This window comes from Neovison vison, chromosome 2 (genome assembly GCF_020171115.1).
Source record: "Neovison vison isolate M4711 chromosome 2, ASM_NN_V1, whole genome shotgun sequence".
NCBI lineage: Eukaryota > Metazoa > Chordata > Mammalia > Carnivora > Mustelidae > Neogale > Neogale vison.
Window position 1 is genome coordinate 160736802 of NC_058092.1, and position 19642 is coordinate 160756443.

The 19642-nt window shown below is 45.1% G+C and overlaps 1 protein-coding gene across 7 annotated transcripts in view; it reads left to right on the forward strand.

Annotated features, from left to right (window-relative positions):
* LGALS8 (galectin 8) overlaps positions 1-19642 on the forward strand; it is a 49991-nt gene that overhangs the window by 22864 nt on the left and 7485 nt on the right. For 3 of the 7 annotated variants that reach the window (XM_044239403.1, XM_044239406.1, XM_044239404.1), the window contains exons 2-9: positions 4705-4851; positions 13760-13848; positions 14771-14981; positions 16643-16762; positions 17430-17486; positions 18260-18286; positions 18413-18535; positions 19005-19093. In XM_044239403.1, coding sequence (XP_044095338.1) covers positions 4810-4851; positions 13760-13848; positions 14771-14981; positions 16643-16762; positions 17430-17486; positions 18260-18286; positions 18413-18535; positions 19005-19093 — 758 coding nt within the window. In that variant the 5' untranslated portion in view covers positions 4705-4809. The remainder of the gene's footprint in view (positions 1-4704; positions 4852-13759; positions 13849-14770; positions 14982-16642; positions 16763-17429; positions 17487-18259; positions 18287-18412; positions 18536-19004; positions 19094-19642) is intronic. The other 4 variants (XM_044239407.1, XM_044239409.1, XM_044239405.1 and 1 more) reach the window with 3 other exon arrangements.

Consider the following 19642-nt stretch of genomic DNA (forward strand, 5'->3'; position numbering starts at 1 on the left):
CTCAGGCTGTGTCTTGTGGAAGTGCTGTTCATCCAGTTTCCAAGTCCCCCTTTAGAAGGAGGTTTGCCATATGTAGTTGTAGGTTTGTTGTGTCCTTGGGAGGAGGTAAGCTCCGGATCTACCTATGTGGCCATTTTGAACCATCTTCTCTACTAATGTATATTTTAAATCACTATTTCCTGCACTGATGATCCAAAATTTTTATTCATTTATTTTTAATTACTTTTCAGTGTTCTAGAATTCATTGTTTATGCACCACACCCAGTGCTCCATGCAATACGTGCCCTCCACAATACCCACCACCAGGCTCACCCAACCTCCCACCCCACCCCTTCAAAGATCTCAAATTGTTTTTCAGAGTCCATAGTCTCTCATGGTTCATCTCCCCCTCCAATTTCCCTCAGCTCCCTTCTCCATCTCCTTGTGTCCTCCGTGTTATTTTTTATGCTCCACAAATAAGTGAAACCATATGATAATTGACTCTCTCTGCTTGACTTATTTCACTCAGCATAATCTCTTCCAGTCCTGTCCATGTTGCTACAAAAGTTGGGTATTCATCCTTTCCAATGGAGGCGTAATACTCCATAATATATATGGACATCTTCCTTATCCATTTGTCCATTGAAGGGGATCTTGGTTCTTTCCACAGTTGATGAGCGTGGCCATTGCTGCTATGAACATTCTTTTCACTACCTCTGTATCTTTGGGGTGAATACCCAGTAGTGTAATTGCAGGGTCATAGGAAAGCTCTATTTTTAATTTCCTTTTTTTTTAATTTTTTTAAAAAAATTTTTAAATTTTAAAATTTAAAATTTTATGTCCTCCATGTTATTTGTTATGCTCCACAAAGCAGTGAAACCCCATGTCCTCCATGTTATTTGTTATGCTCCACAAAGAAGTGAAACCCTATGATAATTGACTCTCTCTGCTTGACTTATTTCACTCAGCATAATCTCTTCCAGTCCTGTCCATGTTGCTACAAAAGTTGGGTATTCATCCTTTCTGATGGAGGCATAATACTCCATAGTGTATATGGATCACATCTTCCTTATCCATTCGTCCAATGAAGGGCATCTTGGTTCTTTCCACAGTTTGGTGACCGTGGCCATTGCTGCTATAAACATTGGGGTACAGATAGCCCTTCTTTTCACTTTATCTGTATCTTTGGGGTAAATACCCAGTAGTGCAATTGTGGGGTCATAGGGAAGCTCTATTTTTAATTTCTTTTTTTTAAAGATTTTATTTATTTATTTGACAGAGAGAGATCACAAGCAGGCAGAGAGGCAGGCAGAGAGAGAGAGAAGGAAGCAGGCTCCCGGCTGAGCAGAGAGCCCGATGCGGGGCTCGATCCCAGGACCCTGGGATCATGACCTGAGCCAAAGGCAGCGGCTTAACCCACTGAGCCACCCAGGTGCCCCTCTATTTTTAATTTCTTAAGGAATCTCCACACTGTTCTCCAAATTGGCTGCACCAACTTGCATTTCCACCAACAGTGTAAGAGGGTTCCCCTTTCTCCACATCCTCTCCAACACGTTGTTTCCTGTCTTGCTAATTTTGGCCGTTCTAACTGGTGTAAGGTGGTATCTCAATGTGGTTTTAATTTGAATCTCCCTGATGGCTAGTGATGGTGAACATTTTTTCATGTGTCTGATAACCATCTGTATGTCTGCATTGGAGAAGTGTCTGTTCATGTCTTCTGCCCATGATTCCTGTTTTGTGTGTGTTGAGTTTGAGAAGTTCTTTCTAGATCCTGGATATCAGCCTTTTTTTTTTTTAAGATTTTATTTATTTATTTGACACAGAGAGATCACAAATAGGCAGAGAGGCAGGCAGAGAGAGAGAGAGAGAGAGAGGAGGAAGCAGGTTCCCTGCTGATCAGAGAGCCTGATGCGGGACTCGATCCCAGGACCCTGAGATCACGACCTGAGCCGAAGGCAGAGGCTTACCCTACTAAGCCACCCAGGCGCCCGGATATCAGCCTTTTGTCTGTACTGTCATTTGCAAATATCTTCTCCCATTCCATGGGTTGCCTCTTTGTTTTGTTGACTGTTTCCTTTGCTGTGCAGAAGCTTTTGATCTTGATGAAGTCCCAAAAGTTCATTTTCACTTTTGTTTCCTTAGCCTTCGGAGACATATCTTGAAGTTGCTGTGGCTGATATCGAAGAGGTTATTGCCTATGTTCTCCTCTAGGATTCTGATGGATTCCTGTCTCACGTTGAAGTCTTTTATCCATTTCAAGTTTATCTTTGTGTACGGTGTAAGAAAATGGTCAAGTTTCATTCTTCTACATATAGCTGTCCAATTTTCCTAGTACCATTTATTGAAGAGACTTTTTTCCACTGTATATTTTTTCCTGCTTTGTCGAAGATTATTTGACCTTAGAGTTGAGAGTCCATATATGGGCTCTCTACTCTGTTTCACTGGTCCAAGTGTCTGTTTTTATGCCAGTACCATGCTGTCTTGGTGATCACAGCTTTGTAGTAAAGCTTGAAATCAGGCAACGTGATGCCACCAGTTTTGTTTTTCTTTTTCAACATTTCCTTAGCAATTCTGGGTCTCTTCTGATTCCATACAAATTTTAGGAATGTTTGCTCCAGCTCTTTGAAAAATGCTGGTGAAATTTTGGTTGGAATGGCATTAAAAGTATAGAATCCTCTAGGCAGTATAGACATTTCAGCAATGTTTATTCTTCCGATCCAGGAGCATGGAATGGTCTTCCATCTTTTTGTGTCTTCTTCGATTTCTTTCATGAGTGTTCTGTAGTTCCTCTAGTACAGATCCTTTACCTCTTTGGTTAGGTTTATTCCCAGGTATCTTATGGCTTTTGGTGCTATAGTAAATGGAATCGATTCTCTAACTTCCCTTTCTGTGTTTTCGTTGTTAGTGTGTAAGAAAACAACGGATTTCTGTACATTGACTTTGTATCCTGCCACCTTAGTGAATTGCTATATGAGTTCTAGTAGTTTGGGGGTGGAGTCTTTTGGGTTTTCCATATATAATGTATCATGTCATCTACAAAGAGAGAGTTTGACGTCTTCATTGCCAATTTAGATACCTTTTATTTCTTTGTTGTCTGATTGCTGTTGCTAGTACTTCTAATACTGTGTTGAACAAGAGTGGTGAGATTGGGCATCCTTGTTCTGTTCCTGATCTCAACGGGAAGTCTGTGAGCTTTTTCCCATAGAGGATGATATTTGCTGTGGGTTTTCATAGATAGCTTTTATGAAGTTGAGGAATGTTCCCTCTATCCCTATACTCTGAAGTGTTTTAATCAGGAATGGATACTGGATTTGTCAAATGCTTTTTCTGCATCAATTGAGAGGACTGTGTGGTTCTTCTCCTCTCTTACTGATTTGTTCTACCACATTAACTGATTTGCGAATGTTGAACCGTCCTTGCAACCCAGGGATGAATCTCACCTGGTCGTGGTGGATGATCTTTTTAATGTGCTGTTGGATTCTATTTGCTATTTGCTAGGATCTTGTTGAGAATCTTAGTGTCATCAGGGATATTCATCAGGGATATTGGTCTGAAATTCTCTGTTTTGGTGGGATCTTTGCCTGGTTTGAGGATCAGGGTAATGCTGACTTCATAAAAAGAGTCTGGAAGTTTTCCTTCTGCTTCCATTTTTTGAAACAGCTTCAGGAGAATAGGTGTTATTTCTTCTTTGAAAGTTTGGTAGAATTCCCCAGGGAATCCGTCAGGTCCTGGGCTCTTGTTTTTTGGGAGGTTTTTGATCACTGCTTCAATCTTGTTACTAGATGTTGGTCTGTTCAGATTGTCAGTTTCTTCCTGGTTCAATTTTGGAAGTTTATAGTTTTCCAGGAATGCATCCATTTCATCTAGTTGCTTAACTTATTGGCATTTAACTGTTGATAATAATTTCTGATGATGTTTCTATTTCCTTGGTGTTAGTTGTGATCTCTCCCTTTTCATTCATAATTTTATTAATTTGAGTCTTCTCTCTTTTCTTTTGGATTAGTTTTGCCAGTGGTTTATCGATCTTATTGATTCTTTCAAAAAACCAGCTTCTAGTTTCATTGATGCGTTCTACTATTTCTCTAGTTTCTAGCTCATTGATCTCTGCTCTAATCTTGATTGTTTCCATTCTTGTGTGTGGAGTTGACTTAATTTGTTGTTGATTCTCCAGTTCTTTAAGGTGTAGAGATAGGTGGTATATTCTGGATTTTTCAATTTTTTGAAGGGAGGCTTGGATGGCTATGTATTTCCCCCTTAGGATTGCCTTTACTGTGTCCCGTAGGTTTTGGACCGAATGGTCTTCATTCTCATTGGTTTCCATGAATTGTTTCAGTCCTTTGTTTTCCTGGTTGATCCAAGCGTTCTTAAGCAAGGTGGTCTTTAGCTTCCAGGTGTTTGAGTTCCTTCCAAACTTTTCCTTGTGGTTCAGTTCCAGTTTCAAATCATTGTGATCGGAGAATATGCAGGGAATAACTCAGTCTTTTGGCATCAGTTGAGCCCTGAATTGTGACCCAGTATGTGGTCTGTTTTGGAGAAGGTTTCATGTGCACTCAAGAACAAAATTATTTAGTGTGCACGTATACAATGAAAGAATTGGGGTCACAGCTTTGATTGTAATATCCTATTATTTGGTAGATATAAGTAAAATAATTTGTAATTTAAATTAAAAATGGTTAAAAAGAAAAATAGTGCATGCTAATTTTTCTTTCTTTTAATTTTACATAGGGCAAGAGCATCAGTTTCAATCTGGGAAGCCTTTAAATGAAACTTGCTTAAAGTCTTAGATCCTACACAGAGAGACCTCAACCAACATTAAGGTGGAAAAGAGTGATGTTGTCCTTGACAAACCTGCAGAATATCATCTATAACCCGGTAAGTGATTGCTATACTTTTTATCTGTGGCGGGATTTAGAGCAAATCCAATTGGATACTAATTGTCCATTGCTGGGGAGAAGAGAACATCAAATTCAGTAAACATATGGAAAGGGACTGTGACAGGGACTGTGGAGCTCAGTCTAGTGGAGGACGAAGTCACGGTGACAATACAGGGTGGTGAGGAAGTGTTCTGACTGGAGAGCATGGAGGTACAGTGCGGGAAAGCCAGCTTTGGTGGTTCTGGGAAGATAGTCACAGGACATAATTTTCAAAGGTAAATGGATTCATTGCTCTACAAATTTTTAATTTTCTTTTTTCATTAGACCCGGTTCATGAGAAGTAAATGTCTCAGCTTTTCCCTCTGCCTTTCAAATACTGTTTCGTACTTGTATGGGGAAAAGGTCAAAAGATGGCAAAAGAGAAGAATTAGGGCCTTGTGGTCCAAGAGCCCCAGTGACTGTAATTGCTGGAAGTTTCAGGAATATCCTGGGAAGTAATGAACTTGTTTTAGTTTTATGTGGTGGCAACAATTTTTAGAAATGTCTGGTTTCCACATATCTGAAGCTGAATCCTGAATTTAGGTCTGAGGTAGAGTTGCTGCTTTTCTTTTGTAACCATCCTCCTAGGAGACTGGTGGGCAAGAGAGACAGGGTGTGAGTCCTTGAAGCAGGTAAGCCAGTCTCATTAGAGTTTGTGGTCCCCTTTTTTTGTTACTTTCTAGTTGTAATTCTCTTTTATCCAGGTTTTGATGTCATTATGCAGAGCAGGGACAACCAGCACTTAAGCAAGTTCCATTTTAGAAGAAATAGCCTTCAGTAGTAGGCGTCCTTTAAAAAGGAAGACCGAGTTTGAAGTCAGTGAGACATTTAAAATGATTTTCTGTATCTTCAAGTTAAAAACCATCTCAAGGTTGGGGATGCCCAGGTAGTTCAGTTGGTTAAGTGTCTTGATCTCAGCTCAGGTCCTGATCTCAGGGTGGTGAGTTCAAGCCCCACACTGGGCTCCAGGCTGGGCGTGGAGCCTACTTAAAAAACAACAGCAACAACATCTCAAGGTTATAGATGGACTTTCTGCAAAGATTAAAAAAAAAGCTGTCCACAAGGGTGCCCGGAGTACAGTCCTGACTCCTGCCAGGAGGCGGAAGGGATGGTCGGGTGACGCTCTGCAGTTCTGCCCTTTCTGCACGAAGGTGCCTCATCAGAGTGCAATTTAGAGTCATTTTTTAGACTAAAATCCCTGTGCATCCTGGTATAAGCACACCAATGATTTCTGTAATTTCTGGGTTTAGCATATTCAGCTGAAGGGTCGAAACAAGAGTACACTGACGTTCATTTCCTGCCAAAGGGCCCAGAGACAGTGCTGCTCCAGGGCGGGAAACAGCCAGGGTGTCCATGTGGCCTCACTGCTGCTCTGAGGGTAGTTTATGGTGACACATTCCTCGACAGTAAAGATTTTTGGCAGATAGCCTTTCTTTCTTTTCCTTTTTTTTTTTTTTTTAAGCTTTTCTGTTTTGTAGTCTGTTTTCACAAGCAGAAAAGGGTAGAGATAGAAAGATTGACCTGAATAGCAAAAATGACATTTTGCTGGGGCGACGCGTCCTACTCTTGATTTTGGCTCAGGTTGTGATCTCAGGGTCATGAGATCGAGCTCTGCGTTGGGCTCTGTGCTTGGTGCGGAGTTTGCTTGGGACTCTTTCCCTACTCCCCAACACCCCCCATGCCTTTCTCTATTTCTGTCTCTCAATCTCTCTAAAATAAGTAAATCTTTAAAAAAAATGACATTGTGCTCCGTCTTTAACTTATTAAAGAAATATTCATAGCACCAAGTGCTCACACTGCTACCCTCACTAACAAAATAACTGTAGTGCAAGAAAATAGTTCTTGTTAAGTCTAGGTTGTACAGTATCCTAGTAGATTGACTTAGAATCCCTAAATTACTTGGCAGCTTTTATTTCTTTTACCCATTGTGTTTTGAACAGTGGAAGGGCAGCTAGCTGCAGATGGGAGAAGAGTTTAAGCAGTGCGGACACTCGTGTGTTCGTTGACTTAGGAAGACACAGAAACTACTGTCTTTTAATTTTTCTTAATGTTTCTAATGTTTCCATCCACTTTGGCAGCAAATTCTGTCCACATTGTCTTCTTGGAAAAAGCAGAGTGCACTGTGTAACTTGTTCTGTGTGCTTTCTCATACCTAATTCATTTCACTGATTGCTGTTTATGCAGTTCTTAATCTGTGACCGAGTGTGAGCTGGTTAAGACGCTCTTTAGCAGTGACTTACACTGGCGGTTAACATTCATTCCACCCGGTGCCAAAACACCCTTCCAGTCTCCTTGGGAACCTCGCTTCCACATTTATCCTTCTCTCCTTTGTATTCTGAGTAGCCCCCTTTCTGCCTTACCACTGAATCTTAAAACACAAAAGAGTAAAATCTTTTTTTAAATTTTTTTTTTAAGATTTTATTTATTTGACAGAGATCACAAGTAGGCATAGAGGCAGGCAGAGAGAGAGGGGGAAGCAGGCTCCCTCCCCGCCAAGCAGAGAGCCCGATGTGGGACTCCGTCCCAGGACCCTGAAATCATGACCTGAGCTGAAGGCAGAGGCTTAACCCACTGAGCCACCCAGGCACCCCAAAAGAGTAAAATCTTAACCTCCATGGTCTCATCCAGCCCCATGTCCTTCTTGTTGTCCCCTTGCAGACTAGTGTCCTGAGACAGCATCCGTTCTGCAGTCTTCATTCCCTCACCACAGCTCTGCCCTCTGATTTTTTTTTTTAACTCTTAATTTCCTCATTGTCTTTAATAGTCATTTCCATTTTTTGTCTTTACTGATCACTGTTAGACCTTCTGAGTATGTACACAGTATGTGAGCAGTTCTGGCCTTTTACCTAATGCTCTTAGATGCTCTGGCGGCCTTTCAGGACTGAGGAGTTTATAACTAAAGTCATGTCTCCCTCCCCGAATCAGCTTCCCTTTTGCGGGTTTCCATTTCTTTCCATGCCTTTCTGCTGTTTAATTATGCCTCCTCCCGTGCCGCCAAGCCCTGAATAGTTTGAGGATAATCTGTGTTCCAAATTTAATTTCATTTATGTCAAACCCAGTGGCTTTTCACTTTTTTATTAGTATTTTTAAAATCTAATGACAGTATGCGTAAATCATTTTTAAAAGTTCAAACTGTATTTAAGGGTTACATTAAGCCATAAATTTTCCTTCTGCCCTGGTGCTTGGTTCCCCTCCCTGAAGGCAACCATATTTACCAGTTTTTTGTATAGCTTTTCTGAGAGTACACGTGAATATCCCAGAGTGTGTGTTGTATCACTCTTGTTGATCCTGTTTCTTCACTACAGACCTCGTTTTGTGGTGCTTCTCGCAAAGTGAGGGTCTGTGGCAGGCCCACGTCAGGCCTGTCAGCACCATTTTCCCAACAGTGTTTGCTGTCTTCGTGTCTGTGTCACAGGTTGGAAATTCTTGGAACACTTCAGACTTTTTCATTATTATCATTTCAATTCCAGTGATCAGTGATTACAACCTGCTGAAAGCTCAGATGATGGTTTGCATTTTGTTAGCAGTATTTTTATTTTTTACTTTTATTTTTTAAAGGTTTTTTTTAAAGATTTTATTTATTTATTTGACAGAGATCACAAGTAGGCAGAGAGGCAGGCAGAGAGGGAAGCAGGCTCCCCGCTGAGCGCAGAGCCCAATTCGGGTTCGATCCCAGGACCCTGGAATCATGACCTGAGCCAAAGGCAGAGGCTTTAACCCACTGAGCCACCCAGGTGCCCCTGTAGCAGTATTTTTAAATTAAGAGTACTTTTTGTTTTAAGTGTAGTGCCATTGCACACTTAATAGACTGTGGTGTCATGTAAATACAACTTCTTCCTCACTGGGAAACAAAACAGCATATCTAAAGAGCTTTACTGCCGTATGCACTTTACTGAAGTAGTCCAGAAGCTGAGCCCACAGTCTCTCCGAGTGTGCCTGCATAGACACTGCTCTGTGTGCTGCTTCCCCAGTGAATGCGTTTTGGAGATTTCGGTACATGTGGCACTGCCTCGCGTATCTTCCTGGCTGCACGACTGGCCCGTGGTATGGGTGTACTGTCACTTATTCAGCCAGTTTTCTTTAAAGGACTGTTGGCTTTTGTGATGATTCCATGAAAATACCATCAGTGCTGTGGGGTACAGCCTGGTGTATGCCTGAATTTTATAGGGTCAGTCTGTAAAAGTGGAATCACTGGATCAAAGGGCATGATACCCCCTTGGTTATCTTTTTAAAAAAATCTTCCTTATTTATCCATGTTAAGGATTTTGACAGTCTTCCCATGTGGAAATTGACCTCCTTGATGTGTCTAGCTGACTGGGCTTTCTCTCCTTTCTCTTCCCATCCCCCGCATCGAGGTCCCTGACACACACACCCAGGCGTGATGACTCACTGGCACAGAGTCCTAATCAGAGTCCTGTGATTTATTACCGCGAAACGATACAGAGCAACGTCACTAAGGGAAAGGCACCTGGGGCGAAGTCCAGAGGAAACCAGGTGCCGGGTTCTGCAGGCCCTCCCCCAGTGGGCTCCCCTGGACCCACTGAAACCCCCCAGCAACAAGCTGTGCATGTGAAATGCCTCCCACTGGGGAAGCTTGCACGTGGCTTGCAGTTTAAGTACAGGACACCACCCTTAGCCGTGTGGGTGGTGGGTGCTCTCCCCAGATCCAAGTTCCTAGACCCCAGCCAAGGGCCAACCTCGTCAGGAGTCCTTGCAGCGCTGGCAGTCTGTCTGTGAACTCCCTTCTGCATAGTCCCTCAGTTTACAAACCATTTTATAAACCTTTGCCCCAGCTTTTCCATTCTCTTAGGTTTCATGCCTTGATACCTTCAGTAACCCTCTCTTCTTGGACTCAGAGCATGAGTCCTGGCCTCTCACATCCCGTGTGGCCCTTGTATCGCTATTCCTTTCAGTGTATGTGCTCTTAGCTGTTCTCCCAACCCGTCACACCAGACATGTTCAAAATGATACTCCTCTTCCTTCTGAAATTGGTTTCCTCCTCAGTTTGACCATGTTAGATGGTGGCCCTCTGTAGATCGTTCCCTTGGAAGTAGTTCTTGTGTGTGTCTCTTCCTCCCTACGTCTCCCCATGTCTGCTGCCATCAGCCTCGCTTATCCTTATCTCCGGTTCCCTAAAGTAGCCACTCTCCCCGTGAATGCCCAGTGCTCCACTGTGCTGTTCCCAACTGGACTGCATCCCCAAGCCCTGCTTTCATGATCTCATTCTGCAGTCTGACCCTCTGTCTTGAACTCTCCCCCACTCCCATTTAATTTTTTCAAAGATTTTATTTGTCAGAGTAGAGAGCGAGCACAAGCAGGGGAAGCAGTGGGCAGAGAGAACAGCAGGCTCTTTGCTGAGTAAGGAACCTGGGACTCTATCCCAGGACCTTGGGATCATGACCTGAGCCGAAGGCAGACATTCAACCGAGCCACCCAGGCATTCTGTACTGCCCCCTTACTGCCTATGTCTGCCAGATCTGTTTCATCTTTTCCTGCCTCTTTGCTTTTATAGATGAGCATGTGTTCCTGAACTGGCTTTCCCCTCCTAAATGCCCAGCTCATATCACACCTCCTTAGAAGCTGTATTTGGGCAACCTGGAATGGTTTCTGGAGCACCGATTTGGCCTCTTCTGCCCTATATTTGAAGGTGTTGAGCTTCGAGCTTGCAGCTGCAAGCACAGGAGCCAGTCTGAGCAGAAAAGGCATTATTCACTGACACCCAGTAGTTCTGAGGATCTCTAGCAGGACTGAAGAACCACCCTTGGCAACTACAGAGTCACAGACGACTCGCAAAGTTGTGCTGTACGACTGTTACCCCTCTTCCCCCAAGATGGTCCCCTTGCACTGGCAACCCCACCTGGACCAGCTGTGCCTCCGACCCCAGGGAGCACTGCCGCCCACCGGCCGAACCAGCACTCTGATTCTGGCTTCTTGCCCTGGTTCTGACTTCCCGTCTGGGGAGGTCTGGCAGTCCCAAGTGATGGGGATTCATCCCATGCCCTTGCCCTTCCCTGCAGTCTGGATGAGGTTGAGGGAGGATCTTCCAGATACGGGAGAAGACTGTGATTCTGAACAGCCAGAGTATCCCATTTCCACGGGGCTCCGACTTTTCCCCAGCTGCGTTATAAGCTCCTCCCAGACAGGACTCACATACTTCTTATAGCTGTAGCCACCGCCTAGGCCTTTGTGGGTAGCAGACATCACGGAAGTAATCCTACAACAGGCAGAGCAGGATGAGACAGCTAGGACGTTCCGGCAGGTAACACTAAACCCAAGTATGGCTTCGGCTTACGGTATTGTCTCCAGAGTGATCAGAACTGGCTTTTAATTTTTTTACATAAATTATTGGTGAAACATCCGAAGCCTGACATTTGCCTGCAAAACAATACCCTTCTCCCTTTTTGCAGAGGGCTGAGTTCAAGGAGTGGGCTGCAGAGCCTTTTGTGTCACTCACACCGTCCCAGTCACCTGAGTATGACTGACACCGTGGAGGGTGCTTTCCTATGTAGAAAGTGTTCATGCAGACAGCTGAAACAGCAGAGGGTGAAGGTGTTCAGCACTGTTTTTTCTCAGACTGGAACAATTTATCAACAACTGGGGAGAACTTATTGGCAGTGACGGGAATAGATTACTGGTCTCAGAAAGTTTCCAAACCTTAAGTTAAATATATAATAAAAACTTGTTATAAAAATATAAATGGGGGTACCTGGGTGGCTCAGTGGGTTAAGCCTCTACCTTCAGCTCAGGTCATGATCTCAGGGTCCTGGGATCGAGCCCCACATTGGGATCTCTTCTCGGCGGGGAACCTGCTTCCCCCTTCTCTGTCTGCCACTCTCCCTACTTGTGATCTCTCTCTGTCAAACAAGTTAATAAAATCTTTAAAAAAAAATATATATAAATGCTTATCATAGAGATCTGCAAAATATAAAAATACATGAAGAAAGTTAAGATCCCATTCCTTAAGAAAACTATTGTTAACATTCTTTCATTACAGTGGGGTTTTTTTATGTTTATCATTAACTTAACTAAGATCATACTGTGTCTAGTTCTACAGGCTTTTTTCTCACTAATATTTATATCCCTAAGCTTTTTGCATCATTCTGCATAAATACAGTTGAAATGTATATAAAATTCGAAGTCACGAAGATTGTTTCGTTGATTAAGAGGTTCACCCTGCGAAGGGTGCTGCTGGCTATTCCTGGAATTGGCCGTGGCCCAGATCAGTGTGGAAGTGTAATTCCTTCCGTATCCTCTCCACGCAAAACCCAGCAACTCTGGTGTGGGGCAGTAGCCTCCTGTGCGTGTCTTGTGTTTTCTGGTGTGATGGGCTCTGTTCCTCCCACCCTCCTTGCTCTCAGCAGTTGTCACCCCACTAGGTGACAGCTGGCTTCAGTCATTTCCTGCTGTGCTCGGCCATCGCTTGGCTCACTGGTCAAGGCAGCAGCACGCTCGTTGAGCTGCCGCTGCTCAGCTGCCACTCCACGGCATATGTGTGGTTTGCCGGAATCCAGTTTCCGGGCTGAGGAGCACTAACTCCTCACCATGTAACCACTGATCATCTCCTGACCCCAGTTGTGGGCGCCTAAAGGTGCCGACTGAGGCCTGCCCTGCGCAGCTTAAAATTGAGGCAGTGTCTCATGTGCTGTGAGGGATCCTTGGAGAGGGGTTAAGTCTGTTGGCCCATGGAGTCTGAAAAAAGCTTCATGGAGGAGATGGCCCTTGAACTGAGATTTTCCGTTTAGGAGCAACGAATCTACAACTACCTTTTTTTTTTTTTTTTTTTTTAGATTTTATTTATTTATTTATTTATTTGACACAGAGAGAGATCACAAGTAGGCAGAGAGGCAGGCAGAGAGTGAGGGGGAGGCAGGCTCCCCGCCGAGCAGAGAGCCCAATGTGGGGGCTCGATCCTAAGACCCTGGGACCATGACCTGAGCCAAAGTCAGAGGCCCAACCCACTGAGCCACCCAGGTGCCCCTCTACAACTACTTTTATATGCTCTCTCATTTTAGGTCTTATTTCCTGATGATCAGGGCTACTATGGATAGACTTTAGCATTTTTATCATAACTGGAGTGAGCTTGGTGTAGGGCATGATGGCGTCTGGCCTGCTTGTCTTGCTCAGATTCCCCTGAGTAGAAGGGGCAATGGTCTTGATGCAGGAAACGCAGCCAGTGGGTGGGGAGGATGGTGGAGTCCACTCTGGGGAAAGGGAGTGACAAGATCTGATAGTGTGTCCCAACCCAGACAGAAAGGCTGAATTCCAGGTGATAAAGGGGCAGGCAGAGACCGGGATACTGTGTTAACAACCTAAGTCTGCAGACTGAATCAAGCCAGGCCAGGTGGGTTCTAGGCCTTGAGAGACCATAGGCATCCTAAGATCACATGGTTCTGATTGCCAGCAAGGGTCTGGAAGCCTGGCAGGGAAGATTAGACACTCAGATCCCAGGTGTGGAGAAGGGACTATGTTTGGAGCCCCCTCCCTAGGCAGTAAGTGAATGTTGCTGCCTCCATCAGCATGGGCTTGGGGCCTTGCGTGGTTTCAGTTCCATGTTCGGATCATTAGTGGAACTTTAGGGGAAAGGGAGGGGGAGGGGGAGAGGACTTACAGCAAGTTGTTACTTCTGTTAGCAGAATTATCCTATTAAGTAGACATTTCATTTCACAAAGCCCCCAGCCAAATAAAAAGTTCTACGAACTTCCAGCTGTGTCTTTCTCTAAAGAACTCCAGGATGTTTCAGAGCCTGTCACTATCCTATTTGAATAGTGACTTGGAAAATGCTAGATTCTGAGATTTACATGCATCCTTTCAAAAATCTAGTCTTTGTTTTCTGTAAACATCCACTTGTTAAAATTATTTTTTCCTAGGTAATCCCCTATGTTGGAACCATTCCTGGGCAGTTGGAGCCTGGAACTTTGATTGTAATACGTGGGCATGTTCCCTGTGATTCGGACAGGTAAAGCCATCGTGTTAGATGAAAAAGGAACAAGATTGAACTTTTTGTGGGGAGACTGTTTTGGTACTTTGAGGCCTCGTTTTGCTTTCATCAATGGCCCAGGTGCTGAGGAGATGGGAATGAGCGGCTGAGATAAAGTTCACTTGGATGTTTTATTTTACTGCTGTAAAGTATTAGAGATCTAGTTAGCAATGGGAATCGTGGTCAGACCCCAGGGACAAGGTCAAGTTGCAGTGTAACATTCCCACAGCATTGCTTATGATCTGTTCCGGGCGAGTTGTCTGACGCTTGCTCTGGTACAAACTGGATGAGGCTGTCTTGAGTTCGAGCTGGGCCAGCTCTGAGGCCCGGATGACAGCGGTTTAAGTAAGAAGTGAAAGTCAGGTCTGAAGAAAATAGCCCACATGTTTCTAGGAAGTTCTGTAGAATCTAGAGGAGCAGGCCTCTCCCAGCTCACGGTTCTGCTGTCCCTGGGGTTGGGTCCTTTTTCTCATGGTTAGTGGCAGCTAGAAACCTAGCCCTCACACCAGGTCTGGGTAGCTGGGTGGGTGCCTATAGAGTTTGGGGGGAGTGGGCAGTGGAGGGGAGTGGACAAAAGACAGATGCCGGCTGACTGGGGCCATTCTCGAGTCTTCCCTGAGCATCTGCACCTCAGTAGAACCTCGGGCACCGGAGGCCACCTGCCTTCCAGGGAGGCTGGAAAACGTGGGCTCTTGCTCTGCGTAGACAGGGCCCCAGCCCCAGCTCAGGGCTCTGCACTGAGGAAGGAAAGGAAGATTCTGTAAGAAGGTATTTAGGCCACCTGGGTGAGTGAACAGAGGCTCAGTCCTAAGTCTCTGAGGCTGGAGTTTTGTGCTTGCTGGGCTTCCCCCTGCAGCCTCCTTCTGGGCTCCCACACGGCCCTTTCTCCTTGCTCTCGCAGGTTCCAGGTCGATCTGCAGTGCGGGAGCAGCGTGAAGCCGCGTGCTGATGTGGCCTTTCATTTCAATCCGCGCTTCAAGTGGTCTGACTGCATCGTGTGCAATACTCTGAAAAATGAAAAATGGGGATGGGAAGAGATCACCTACGATGTGCCTTTCAAAAAAGAAAAATCTTTTGAAATTGTGATTATGGTGTTGAAAGATAAATTCCAGGTAGGTTTTGGAGAAAGAAAGTGGAATCCTCATTAATGACCATAAGCACCCAGGGCAGCTCTGCATGTCCATGAACTCATCCTTTGGCTCCATCCTTTGGCTCGAAAGCACGGGCCAGGGGAGTACCTGAATGTGAGGTGGTGCACACCTGTGACTGCCTCTGGTGTTTCATCGTAATATGTGTCCAGGGTAGCCAGGCCTTTTTATTTGATCTCATTTCTGCTAGCATGGCTGAGCTTAGATCCGAATCAGCACAGCATCCTCTAACTGGGATAGTAAACCGTGATCACCTGACCCAAATGTGGGGGCATCCGGAACTCACAGATGAATAGGAAATCAGAGTTAAGTCTCGCCACAAGTTCTTTTTTTTTTTTTTTAATTTTTATTTATTTTTCAATTTATTTGACACACAGAGAGAGCACAAGTAGGCAGAGAGGCAGGCAGAGAGAGAGGGGGAAGCAGGCTCCCTGCTGAGCAGAGAGCCCGACGCGGGGCTCGATCCCAGGACACCGAGATCATGACCTGAGCCGAAGACAGAGGCCCAACCCACTGAGCCACCCAGGTGCCCTCGCCACAAGTTCTTTAGGATCATGAGATTTTAGATGCAGAGGAGTTCGTAGAAGTCCTATGCATAGTAAATACCAGCACTGGCTTCAAGCGATAAAGACCCTGCCCGTACTAGCATGTAGGGGTGAGGCAGAAGGTGGCCCTGGAGGCTTTGGACAGGGCGCACTGGCCCGCAAGCCCCGTGGAGCCTCGAACTTCCCAGACCTGAGATCCGCTCGCCTTAGAGGGAAGATTCCCCATCTCTGGTGCAGGTCCTTTCTGTCCTTCAGTATATGCTCCCAAGACAACGCCCCTGAATCGCCCAGCTGCCATTTATCCCTCCCTTGCCTGGCTTTCTGAGCACTTGTCTCTACAGCATTCTTTAAAACACTCCTTCCTGTACTGCGGTGCCTTCTTCTGGGTTTCTTTTACCCAACCAGTGGGATTTTAAGCTCCTGGAGGTCGGGGAATGGTCTGCATGTGGCCTGTGTTCTCCTGACATCCCCTGTCTGGGAGGGAGGGCCGCGGAGCCGAGTGGTGTGGGTCCCTGCTGGCAGGCCCGGTGCTTCAGGATGCTCGGGAGTGACTTTCTGGTCTCCTCCCAACAGCAGCCCTTGCCTTGAGGGTGAGCCTTTTCCCACTTACAGTAGGAATTGAAGCTGAACTGAGTAGCTGGCCCATGTGTGTTCATTCAGCAGATACAAGATTTACTGAGCACCTGTGGTGTGCAGGGTGTCTTCCTTAGAGTGTGGTCCTCTAGGACAGCGGGCGGGGTGGCAGGCTTGCAGGACAAGGGGATTGGGCGACTTTGAAGCCCAGTGTCTCATGTACTTGCACGGGGACACACATGCCTATGCACATCTGTATTCATGAATGCGTAATTTGTCGGTGGACAGGGAGGGTCCACGGTTGTTCCTCAGAGGAAGTTAAGAAACATTGTTAATATTATGGATGCTTCCAGTCAGTTTGGTCAGACATGGAATGTGCAGACCTGTGAGAGAAGACACTAAACCCAAGTAAACATGATTTAAATTTGGATGCATTAATAAATGTATTAATTGGTTTTTTTGTTGTTTTTTTCCGGGGGTGCTGGGCTGTTTTCTCTGTCCATGTAGGTGGCTGTAAATGGGAAACACATACTGCTCTATGCCCACAGGATTAGCCCAGGGAAAGTAGACACTCTGGGCATTTATGGCAAAGTGAATATCCACTCAGTTGGTTATAGCTTCAGCTCGGTGAGTACCCTTCCACCGCTGGGCTCTTCTTCGCTGATGTCTTCTGATGAAACGGTAGGAAATATCTTTAGTGTCTTCTGTTAAGGTAAAAATTCTATAAATGTTTCCGTCATTAGTGTATTAATTTCTTGGAAGTGAATCTTTCAGACTGGTAGTTTGCTATGTCCGGGCCAGGGCTTCAGTGTCTATAGGATCTCAAATCTTGTATGGCTCTGACAACAACAAAACCCAAAACAGTGACTACAAAACAAAACAAAAACCCTTTTTAACAGGGGCAAATTCCTTGACACAGGAATACAATGGAGGATTTGTCAAAGATCAGTTCCTAGAAGTAGAAAGTCTGAGTCAAAAGGTATTTGCATTTTAAGTTACAACTGATAGCAGCTGGAGGGCTGGCGAGCTCACCCTCCAGAGAGCTTTCCAGGAACGTTATAGTCTCGGCAGCCGTGCCCGCTCGCCCACATTCTTCTCGATGCTCCTTCTTAGTCTCTGTAATGCTTGTCAGTCTGATTGGGGGTGGGGGGAGGACCCTTACGTTAAGTACATTTTTGGATTGTAATTTTCAAGCATATTTTCATGTTTAGTACTATTTATAATTGTTTTTGATATGTCAGGGAGGGTTGTATTTAGAATTCTGATGGATGTTAAAAATTAATCTTATCTTCAGGATTTCAGAAGTACCCAAGCATCTACTCTGGAACTGACAGAGATAAGTAAAGAAAATGTAAATATTACATCTTTTAATGAACCACCAGTTTGAAAATGTTCTTTTAGTTGCCATGTAAATCAGGTGGTAGGCTGAGTTTTTAAAAATTATGTTTTTAATGCGAAAAATTATTTTTAATATTAATAGGCTTGAAGTAAGCATTTGAAAATTTAAGGCTTTTCCTTCTGTCCCAGGCCCTGTTAGTTGTGCAGATGCTTGAGCTCTCAGTGCATCTGCCCACTAGCTGCCATTCTTACGAAAAACAACACAAAACAAAACAAAACAAAAAAACCCCTCTCACTCTTAACTGTGGAAGAGAACTGTCACAGTATTTATAAATACCGAACACAGTGCATTGGCACATGAACTCCCACATGTATCTTCTCGCTGGCAGGAACAAGTACAGTCTTTGTTATTAATGGACAAAGTGATACCTTAATGGTCTCGGAACCTGTGACCTAATAGATGGAATACTAAGCTACCAAGATGGAATAATAATACTACCAAGTAGCTCAGCATCTTGGGAGCACCTTAGAAAGAACAAATAAAATAGGTCTGAAGTTCACATGTAATCCTACAAAAAAGTAATCTATGCCAGAGGATACAGGCTTCAGATGACCAGGGCCATGAGGCTGTACCCCCAGCCTGAGCAGCCGGTTGCTCACAGCTCCACACCACACCGTCAGGAAGCGCCGGCTCTGGCCATTGTAAGCAATCGGCACTGACTGCTCATGTTAGTAAATGCATTTTTCCCTTTCAAATGTCTTCACTTTGACTTTCTCTTCCAATAGGTACTGAAGTCCGACACGCCACATTATGTAAGTATTTCTGCCCAGGTTATAACAGGGAACATTTTCTAAAATCGCCCAGGACGTGAATAGTTTAAACCTTAGAAGACAGCTTCATTCCTTCCCCACCTTACTGCAGAACTCTTTCCCCAACAGCCTAGTAATAGAGGAGACATTTCTAAAATCGTACCCAGAACTGTCTACACCAAGAGCAAAGGTTCGACTGCCCATCACACTTTGACTTGCGCCAAAATACTACCTACCAGCTGTTTGTCAAAGGTTTGAAGAACCAAAAATTTTCTTAATTTTGTATAACCGATTAAGTTTGAATTAGCTGGTAATGTGTAACTTCTGCCCTCAGTAGAAGCCCCGAGCAGCCACTCTGCCTTTCTGCGCGGACCCCAGACAGAGGAGAGTCCGCTGGGCATCGTATTTCTGGGCTGAGTGTGTGTTTCTATAATGCTCCCACCTGGGCCGCTTCCCTCAGGCAGAACGTGGAGCACGGCCCTGAGCGTAGGCGACTTTCTCAGAGTGTGCTTGACTCACACGTGGGATTTCAGGCCCCACTTCACGTTTATTCATTGCCTCTTCTGAGATGCTTTCCTTGAGTGTTGGCTGTGAGCCAGGCAGTGATCGCTGGGGCTTACAGGGGGAAGGCCTTTAACCATGGCCCCGTGTCTTCGGACAGTTTTCTCCCATGAGGTCGCTTTCTGCAGGCCTTCTAGTGCTCACTGTGGTTTCTCTTCAGACTCTGCCGTTTACTGCGAGGCTGAACTCCTCAATGGGCCCTGGACGAACCGTTTTCATTAAAGGAGAAGTGAATAAAACTGCCAAAGGGTCAGTACCAGTTACCAGGAGGAGTGCAAACACTTTTCACACACGTCTCTTCCTGTCTTCTTCCCCTAACAGTCTTGGGAGACGGGCGTGGGCCTAGTGTCCTGATCCTCACCACAAAGGTGAGGCTGTCGAAGCATCGGGAGGTCAGGCTGCCAGCAAGACTGCTAACGAGCTGGTGGCAGAATCAGGGACTGAAGGCCAGGGTTTTGAGCTAGGCTTTTTGTAGCCACACAGGAGGGTGGTACTTTTGTCCGGGAAGCCCACCTGTGCCTTGAAGACTTGAGGGCAGCCGGGAGGTCCGCTGACTTGTTCGGGCCCCTTACGTCATGTGACTTGGTAGAGTTTCTGAAGAACCTTTTCTAGAGACATTCAAAAGCTTGAAATCCCCTATTTCCTAGAAAGCAATAGACTGAAGAACAGAACAACTGTAAACGTTGACCGAGAACAGTACTTGAGAGGGCTGCAGCCTGAAGCAAGCATTTCGGTTACTTGCTCTAACCCTTCAGTTGCCTCCCACCCAGATCTGTGGCCTCAACTCTAATGTTCAAG